This window comes from Branchiostoma floridae, chromosome 12 (assembly GCF_000003815.2).
Source record: "Branchiostoma floridae strain S238N-H82 chromosome 12, Bfl_VNyyK, whole genome shotgun sequence".
Lineage (NCBI taxonomy): Eukaryota > Metazoa > Chordata > Leptocardii > Amphioxiformes > Branchiostomatidae > Branchiostoma > Branchiostoma floridae.
This window is the reverse complement of record NC_049990.1, coordinates 17,966,828-17,976,827: the sequence shown is the minus strand read 5'-3', so window position 1 is coordinate 17,976,827 and position 10,000 is coordinate 17,966,828. Positions and strand designations below refer to the sequence as shown.

The window sequence follows — 10,000 nt, the reverse complement described above, 5'->3', positions numbered from 1 at the left end:
CTGCAGTTGGGTGTAACTGCTAACAATGACGTCCCAAATTCAAAGAACTGTCATACGTGCATTCCCAAACATATTACAGCTAAAATTGTCCCAATGATGATGACAGACACCTAAACATTGACATGTAAATCCTGGTTGTGAATGGAAAACCTTGACTGTTATTGAATGAATTTTCAATTTGATGAAATTATTCTCTGGTTCTGAAGAAAAGTTTGAACTGAAACTGCTAACACAACCTAACCAAAGTGCTCATTCCTTGACAAAGACTGGAGTTAAACAATAAAATGAAAACATGGGTAATTGAGCAATTATAGTTACTGTTACATACTTTGCTTAGAATATGTAAATTGTTGAGACTTGCCCACCTCCTAACACTCTCCCCTCCCTACTGAAGATGAGCTCCAGGTACTTGGCAAAGCGGCTGGAGTTGTCGTTCATGGTGGTCTGGGCGTTCCCAAAGGCCTCCAGTAGAGGGTTGGCCTGAGGTGTGGAGATGTGGGAAAAACAAATAACATTCTCACAAATAAGATACATTACATTGTAATACATCGTTCGTTCGTCTCATAGCCCTTTAATCAGCCGTAGGGGCAGCACAACATAAGTTTGTAAAATCCTATTGTTAACAGATTTGTTTTAATCATGTTGAGAAAGCTTTTTGTCGTTGAAAAAACATTCCTTACATTTTACATCACTCAAATATCATGGCATAGTGACAATCCTGACTTTACAGTGTCTTTGTACATGTGTTTGCAGTTGAACCAACCATTGATAGTAACTGAATGAAAGGCTAATTCTTGAACTTTTTGTAGCATCTTAATGTTGATGATGATGTCATTAAAGTTTGCAGATTTGTAGTGAACTCTTTGCGACAAAAATTGCTTGTTCTGTCTTTTGCCCATCGGCCATTTTGTTTCGACCGCAAACTTAAAACAACTGCAAATACCTTTTTTTCCCTACTGAAAAATCAAATCCCTGCAAACTTAAATGCAGTTACAGTATTACCTGTTCTATTTTCAGGTTCAGCTCTCCCTCTTCACAATCTGCCAACCTCAGGAACTGGTTCACCATGTACTTGGCTGACTCTGTCTTCCCAGCACCACTCTCTCCACTGATCACACAGCATTGTGGGAGTTTCTCCACAACCAGACTGTGGTAAATGGCATCTGCCGTTCCGTATATGTGAGGGGGCAGGCTATTTCTTGTAACAACATTTTTGTACAACATTGAAGCCTGAAAAAAGCACAGGAAAAGCCATTAAAGCTAGTTCATTTAATGTATTTCTTTTTGTTTAACAATAGCTTCAAGTGCGAGCCTCAGATAAAAATTGTAACTCAAAGTCAAACACTGACCAATCCCTATCCTTGGTGCTGAATGACTATTCCAGTACATTATTTTTGCTTCAGTATAAAACATAAGGAAAGGTGAGCTAACAAACACAAAAGACTGTGGAAAAAAGGTGTACTTACCGGTATTGAATAGATCTGTAACTCCTTAAAAGGGTTTATTGCAACAAGGATTTCCCCAATATATGTCTGTAGACAGAAAATACATTGAAATTAGAACAACAACAACAGCATTGGAAAAGCTATACTAAACAGAATTGTATTTATGCACTGAATGTATAGTATAACGGCTATTTTTCTTTAGTACACTATGATTCTTCTGTATATATAAATGCTTCTTATCATTGTTTTCTACCCCCCAAAAAAACCTACAATGTCTAAGGACAGATGATAACAATGAACAATGCATATGACAACAATGCATTCTTTACAGGGTATAAAATAGTGTGTACATTCAAATAACTGTATTCCACTTTCTAAGGCATTTGGAATATAACAATTTAAAGACGAAGGACTTCTATTCCTATGTTTGGTCTACTCACATAAATCTGTTGTCTTTTGTATCTCCTCTGCATCTCCTTCAACAGGATGTCTTCTGTTAGGTCAGGCAGGCTGGCCAGGTCATCTGTGGGGCTCACCAAGGGGAGGATGGCCTACGCAAGGTGGAACAACAGACATGTACTGTGATACAAATACAGACTGAATCAGTGATACAACCCCAAAACTACCCTTCCCTTACAACTGTAATCAAACAAAAAAATCAAATGTAGATGTAGCAATTGAACTAGAAAGTTAACATTTGCAAGCAAATGTATGATGTTTACCTTCATACTGTCTAGCCCAACAAACTACTATTTCTACTCAAACACCTTCATGTATATCTACATATATTGTGACCAGCTCCTCTAGTCTAGTCCTGCCACTTGCTTCATCATTTAATCAAATGCAACATGTTGCCTGCTATTCTACCAGTAACCATTGTGACTGTAGTCTGGTTCAGTTTTCAGAACTAGTTTGGAACAAAAGAAGAGAAAGAAGAAGACAATGAAGAAACGAAGCAAAAAACAATATGTTTCCACTCCCTGAAGGGAAACATAAAAAGAAATTTGGTTTGCAATTACAGTACCTTGTCAAATGTGATGTTCCTCCTGACAGTCTGGTCCCCCTGTGTCGGGCTGCCCCCCTCCCCCCTGGACAGCTGCATCTCCTGCAGCAGAGTCTGTGCCTCTCCTAACTTGTCCTCCTTAGAGATGGACAGGTGTCTGGGACGACTGGAAACAGGTGAATCACCATGGTTACAGGTTTCTTTGAAATCAAACAGTAATATACTAAAAAATTCTTTCTTTCCAACACGCATGTGCAGTACTAAAGTCTGCTAAACTTAAAATCATCAACATTTTTGTAAACATTCAACTTGACGAAACTTACAGATGCAGATGACAGCTACAGAGACAAAATGCAACTTTGAACTCTTCTGAAGTGTATATTTTCTTCATATCACTATGAAATATGTTTTAGAATTTGCACAAAATCATGATACAACTTAGCACAGTCACCAGCGTAGGGTTACCTGCTTGTATGAAAAGGGTGCCGTTGTAATGTTCCAAATAACACTTAATAGACATGGGTTGGAGAGAGACTATTTCAGATACCAGAAGACTGCAGGGACAGACAAGTCCATTGGCCTAATTGCTAGGGGCAAGTGACAATGCAGATCAGGCAAACACATCTATACATCCGACCATACTTGCCCGATTAGACAATTGCAACTTTTCCAAGCGTGCAATTTTTCCACGTGTAGATTTGGGTACTAGATATTTGCTAAGTTATATGCTTTTTAAGTCCCTTTTTTTTTAAAGAAAAAAAAAAACCAAGGATTTTTGCTGCAATTAAAATTCAATAAAAAAAATTTTGGGCCAGTGAGAAGTGAGAAGTCCAAGCCAGTAATTCTTTTATTGACTTCCCAAGTGCAAGTGAATTTGTACAAAGTTTTTGTCGAACCCTAGAGCCTCAGACTGCTACCAAGAAGCAAACTGACAAATTGAATGAAAATCTCACATGGTCTTGCTGTTGATCCTGACCAGGGACCCTCCCATGTCTTCCTTTTCTTTCTTCAGCTGCTCAAAACTCTTGACTTCGTCCAGAAACTCGAAGGCCTTGGCCACGATGTCCTGCTCTGTGGGTGACTCCTTAAAGTCTTGCTCTGCCTTTCTTAGAACCTCCTCAATTCTCTCTGTGGCTGCTAGGTCTGGATAGTGGAATAATAAGCAAAATGAAGTGTGAAAGTGAATTGATCTTGAAACAGCTCAAATGAACTCAATGAACTAAATCTTCCACTAGTCGTGACACCAATGGGCACTGTAATATAAAGACAATCCTTCTGAACACATACAGTACAACCCAATGTTGAATTAAAGGCTACTAAGTATTGAGTGTTACTATGTACTAGAAGTTCTCACCAGCAGGTTTAGCACCATTATAAGTCTTCACATGGGGGTTAGCATCGGCTTTCAGCAGTTGGTTCACCACTTTCAGCTGGAAAGGATAAATATTATTATCATATTTTCTTAAATCAGAGAAGAGAGAGAGAAAAGAGAGAGAGAGAGAGAGAAAGAGATAAAGAGAGAGTGTGAGCAAGCTAGGGAGAGATAGAAAGTGCTAGAAGTAGAAAGAGAGAGAAGGCGAGAGTAAGAGAGAGAGAGAGAGAAAGAGAAAGAGAAAGAGAGAGACTAGAGAGAATTATTTTTGGGATGTTCAGATAAGATGCATTGAAGAACAGTTTATAATACATAAACACAGTTCGATTGAGGGAAAATAGATAGACAAACAGGCTGTACTTTATTGAAATAATTTTGTTAAGTGTGAGCAAAGTATAACTCAAAAAAGAGGGTTTGAAAAGTTACTAAATCATACACTTTCTTAACATGCGAACTTTGAATTCTTGGTCTTTTAGTTTTACATAGAGAAAAGATCATGAAATATCTTTATTAAGGCTGTGTGATGTACAACTCAAATGGCAAAGAGGGTTTGAAAACGTGTGAAATTTGAATTCACGGTCTTTCAACATAATGGGAAAAACACAAGATTTTCTCTAAAGAATTATGAACTGTGTACAACATTCTTCCCTTAAAGATACAATTTTTGAAGCACTAATGATTATGTTTAAACACAATTGTTTAAAACATTATGATTTTAACACACTGATACAGGATCTTTGCAACACATTGTGGTAAAATCATATTACAATCACTGATTATTATCATAAGTAATTATATAAAATGCTAATTGTTCTCTACAGTGATAGATGATTTCAGCAGAAGTGTCCTCACATGTCCATATCTTGCTGCTGCGTGCAGTGCCGTCCAGCCATCCTCATCTACTGCCTCCACCTTACAGCTGTTCTCCAGCAGAACCTTTACTACTTCACTGTACCCATTGGCACTGGCTATGTGCAACTGTGTAAGAAATAATAACAAAACAATTATTATAATAAATCATTCAGTCTAATGACACAATCAGCTGCTCAGAATCCTTTAGAAATAACTATGGCTACTGAAGCTTGTACATTTACTTAAAGTGTTTTTTTCTATAACAGAGACCTTTCTAAAACACTATTAAAATCATAACAATTACTGCACAGGCAGTGCATTAATAGTTCTCATAGCACGAAGGTTGACATGTGTTGGTAAATAAAATCATGAAAAAAAAGTTACATAACCAACACTGAAAAAGTTTATCTGTTTCCATCAGCTTTGTTCAAGGTGTGGACCCGTTTGGCTGAATGAGTGAGTGAGTGAGTAAGTAAGTGAGTGAGTGTTTGAGTGAGTGAGTGTGAGTGAGCGTGAGTGAGTGTGTAAGTGTGTGAGTGAGCGTATGTGAGTGGGTGAGTGAGTGTGAGTGGGTGAGTATGTGAGTGTGTGAGTGAGCGTCAGTGAGTGTGTAAGAGTGTGTGTGTAAGTGAGAATGAGTGTGTGAGTGAGTGAGTGAGTGAGTGTGAGTGAGTGAGTGAGTGAGTGAGTGAGTGAGTGAGTGAGTGAGTGTGAGTGAGTGAGTGAACTGACCAGAGTGGCGCCGAAGCCGTTGGGCACATCTAGCTGCTCCCCCTGTTTGATGAGTCCCTGTGTGAGTGAGTGAGTGAGTGAGTGAGTGAGTGAGTGAGTGAGTGTGAGTGAGTGAGTGAACTGACCAGAGTGGCACCGAAGCCATTGGGCACATCTAGCTGCTCCCCCTGTTTGATGAGCCCCTGTACATCTGTCAGCATGGCCTGCATACTGCGCTGTCGGATTCCGCTCAGGGCTGCCTCAGACAGGCCTGCAGAAGTACATGCACAACAAACAATGTGGAATTGCACCTATACACATGCATGTACTATGATGTAGATTCCCTTGCAAAGCTCTGTCATACAGTAGACACATATTCTTTTCCATTGTGATTCCAATGTATGACAGAAGGATACATAATGCAAAACCCAATGTATGACAGAAGGATACATATGCAAATCTCAATGTGTTTCTCCTGTGTTTCCCCTGAGTTTCAACTACATTTCTATTGAACTGAGTTTTGTAAGGGATAGACTTTGCTAAACTAACTGATTATAAAACCATCTGTGAATAGTTTCTACTAATCATCAGATTGGAAAGTCACAAGTACAGAGTAACAAAATTCCAAAGCACCAATATTCAGGAACGCACTCACCTTTCTGTTGCATGTGGTTATGGAGAATCTGTCTGACCTCTGACCCCACAGGGGCGTGGTCCAGGGCAAAGTTCCCGTCTATGTCCATCAGGGATGTGTCCGCACCGTTCTGAAAGTCAGGGTCAAAAATACTTGTCAAAGGTTCCACTGCATTCATCAGATAGAGTAAACTACCATGATCCCAATGTGAGTGGATCAAATAAATCTGTCCGGATGTGCAGCTTGTACTGTTCAGTACAAACCTGGTATGTTATGCCATAAGGTGGTTTACTTAGGGTAAGTAACACGAACATCAACATTACAACCATTGATAGTGATTTTTTTTTTTTTTTTTCAATCTTTTTATTGATTTTTCAAATACAAGATACACATGTAACAATCATACATAGAGCAATATTACTGAAAGGACATGTGGAACACAAAAAAATAAATAAAACCAGAGAACAATGAGGATAACTTATAGAAGTGTACACAAATGGATATAACAAGGAAATGATAAACAGAAATTGCACTATGTTATTCACTATATTTTAACGATAAAGCTATTTTCCCCCATTTACCAAAGTGTTCTTTTATCTTAAGGTTGATACTTGTTTTAGTAATAAGGATGATAAGTTTGTTTCTTCTTTTTTTTTTGCCATACATTGTACCGTGTACGATCGTTGCGCAATAAAGTTCTTCTATCTGATCCATCCTTTTTGCTATAATATATTTAAGCCTATGGAAGTATGACATATATGAAATAAAGGCTTGTAGATTAAGAGAGTGTTGACGGTTCTTGAAAATAAAGTGTTTGCCAAGAAGGACAATTATATTGGCAGAAACTGGACACCGACAATTCAAATAACCAAAAATAACTTTGAAAAGGTTTAGATTTAAATGTTCCCCAGTATTGACGAAAAACCAGTCTTCTACTTGCATCCAGAAACGTGTAGCAACTCTACAATCAGGGCTCGAAATACTACCTGCATATGCAGGTTAGTGCAGGTAAAATTGGACCTGTGCAGGTATTTCTGGTGTCTACCTGTACCTAACCTGCACTGGTCCATGTACTGGGTTTTATACATAGATGCCCTATGATGTAGGTGTATATGGATTTTTGTTAGCTGTATTCACTGTTACCACCAATAAAGTATAAAAGAAAAAATAGCAATGGTTCTACAACAATTTTAGCATGATCCAAACTTCCTAAATTCAGACTGGTGCAGGTAAAATTTGTCTGGTGCAGGTAATTTTCAATGTTACCTGCACCAGTGCAGGTATGCAGAAAAAAGTATTTCGAGCCCTGACAATGAAAAAAGAGATGGAAGACTGTTTCTTCATCTTCATTACAATATTCACATATGGGCGACTCCTTCAAACCCCAAGTGTATAAGGTCTTGTTCACGGTCAAGTATTTGAATAATAGTTTATGTTGAAACATGCAAACACTAGAGTCAATGGAAATTTTGTAAGGTAGGCTATAAACCTTTTGCCATGGTATTGGGCAGTTGAAATAGTCTTCCCACGTGTACTGTATCCTGTCTGAAGTTTCACATAATCTGGCTTCATTCATGTAGAAAGCATATAGGCATTTATTAATATTTTTACTTTGTAGCCAGGTTACATCTCTACAGGCAGGGATGCAAACACGTAGCTCAGCTGAGGAGCTTTGTCTTAGAAAATGTTTCCATTGAGGAGGAATAGCTGACAAAAGTTGACGATACTGATAAGCTGTACAGACATCTCCGAATTTGACTTCAAAATTGTCAAAAGATAAAAAATTATTATCAGCGTCAATAATGTCGTTTACAAAAAGTACTTTTTTATTGAGGAAGGCTGAGGAGAAAAGAGGTCGCCCACTTATGCAAATATGTGAATTCAAGCAAAGGAGTTGCTGTTTGACTTGTATGCTATTTTCTGGGGGGCGTAGTTGGTATTTCAACCAGCTTTGTATAACCTGTCTGAAAAACAGGCTGACTACTTTTTTAATCAAAATTTCGAAGTCATTCGTTTTAAGCTGTGCAAAAGGAAATAGTGATTTTTTATAAGCATAATGATGGGATCAAAACACAAAATAAGTCTTAAATTGTATCCCTGAATGAAAGGTCTTCAAAATGATTACACCAGTCCTACAATGTACAGTACCCATCTTTGAGGTTTCTATTGAGAAGTGCATTCATTGGACTATTATTTACTATTGAAACGATAATATTACAATGCTTAATTTGTAACTTTTTTCTGGTGAACAAGACAGACACAGTATTTTCCTCACCATGAGTAAAAGATGAACGATCTCAGGACAGTCGTAGGCACAGGCCATGTGTAGGGGTGTCCAGAGGTCATTGTCCAGTGAGTTGACCCCTGCCCCCTTCTGCACCAGGATCTCAGCAGTAGACACGTTATTGTCCTTACAACACTGGAAAACAAGTCCAGAACATGTTGTTAAAAATGAAGTAAAATGTTAAGTTTCATTTTTACATGTAGTTCATTTTCAGTAAATTTACAAGATGAGAATGAAAAATATCAACAGAGTCATACATGATAGTTGATACAGCAAAATCAAATCATTCAGTTGCTGACAGAAAAAAGGAACAAGACAGGTTAAAGAAGTGACCATTGTAAAATTACCTTTGACTTATGATCGCTGTGCAATATAAAGTTAAACTTTCCAATAATCAAATGGAAGATGATAATTGCTAGACAATTTTTTGTTGTTGATATCAAATTGTTCTTGAGATCCTTGTAAGCTGTAGTGCCTAGTGGCACATATAGGGTAGCAAGTTTCCTTGCTGTTTCAGAAGCAGGGTACATTTTACAGGGAGGGGCTGCTAGCACGGGCACCCCCTCCAACATGGCATCTCATTCTACATGTACATCAACTGTGGAGCCGCTACCTGTTGAGCCGCAGGGACAATCCTGATATCAAATAGCAAAAGTTGTTTTGACTGATCTTCTGTGCCATACCTGGTGAAGTAAAGTGACCCCGGTTGACCCCGCTGTGTTGGGGTCCACACCACTGTCCAGTAGCTTCAAAACTGTAACAAACATACATGTATCAGGTTACACAACTTTCTACATCAGCTTCCTTGTACAGAAATGAGTATGTAGATGAGTCAGGGTTGGACAAGTCTACTAGCCAGATTGAGCTATCCTACCCCACTTGCCTGATCGGGCAACTCAAATTTTTTCCATGGAGTAAGATTTTGATATACTTGCTACTTTTCACAGTTATGACATCAAGCATTGGTCATCACAGAAAAATAGAGCCAATAACAAGGATTATTCTACTGATGGAAGTGAAAAAACATAGGAAAAATGTCATTTAGATCTCGGTCAAGGGAAAAGTTGGTTTAGGCAAGTAAATTTTTTACGTACTTGCCTGTCAGATAGGACATTTTTTTAGAAAACTTGTCCAACCCTATGAGTGATGTATTGTTAGAATCCCCCCATGTAGTTGCTGTTGACACCAGTGTTTAAGGTGTAAACAAAGCTGCTCCAGCCCTGGTAGTGGTTTCTGAACCTGTGGTGACAAAGCTGATAACCAGATGTCCAGCTAAGGTTATGTTGTCAGACGGAGTGGGTTTTAAATGTACATTGTTGCACATCCTAAGTAAAAATCCAGCACAAGTATGTTCCAAAGGTTGTCCTTCTATGTAATGATTAAGTATTAATTGTGTCTAAGATAAGTAATTGATTTTAAAAATGTATAGGCTGCAGAATTTGTCATTTATAATGTTACAAAAGTATGAATCATTTCAACTTGCATCTGGTTTTAGTTTTACAGCAACCTAGAACTACAAGAATTGCCTTGAGTTAACAGCTACTTTTGATAGAATCTTAGAATGAGATGTATGGTATCTACATGTGCAATTCACATATGGTACATGTAAATGACATTCTGAATAAAATTCTTATAACACTCATTCTTCATTTACATCCACTTGACTAATCTCCAAGCAGATCTTGCGTGGCATAAGATA

At 38.1% G+C, this 10,000-nt stretch overlaps 1 protein-coding gene across 2 annotated transcripts in view; it reads right to left on the bottom strand.

Moving 5' to 3' along the window:
• LOC118427317 (unconventional myosin-XVI-like) overlaps positions 1 to 10,000 on the bottom strand; it is a 36,698-nt gene that overhangs the window by 18,443 nt on the left and 8,255 nt on the right. For both annotated transcript variants that reach the window (XM_035837051.1, XM_035837052.1), the window contains exons 3-14: positions 8,985 to 9,055; positions 8,293 to 8,436; positions 6,039 to 6,147; positions 5,530 to 5,654; positions 4,673 to 4,798; positions 3,803 to 3,878; positions 3,402 to 3,591; positions 2,470 to 2,614; positions 1,886 to 1,996; positions 1,467 to 1,532; positions 1,003 to 1,230; positions 366 to 480 (exon numbers count right to left, since the gene is read on the bottom strand). In XM_035837051.1, coding sequence (XP_035692944.1) covers positions 366 to 480; positions 1,003 to 1,230; positions 1,467 to 1,532; positions 1,886 to 1,996; positions 2,470 to 2,614; positions 3,402 to 3,591; positions 3,803 to 3,878; positions 4,673 to 4,798; positions 5,530 to 5,654; positions 6,039 to 6,147; positions 8,293 to 8,436; positions 8,985 to 9,055 — 1,506 coding nt within the window. The remainder of the gene's footprint in view (positions 1 to 365; positions 481 to 1,002; positions 1,231 to 1,466; positions 1,533 to 1,885; positions 1,997 to 2,469; positions 2,615 to 3,401; positions 3,592 to 3,802; positions 3,879 to 4,672; positions 4,799 to 5,529; positions 5,655 to 6,038; positions 6,148 to 8,292; positions 8,437 to 8,984; positions 9,056 to 10,000) is intronic.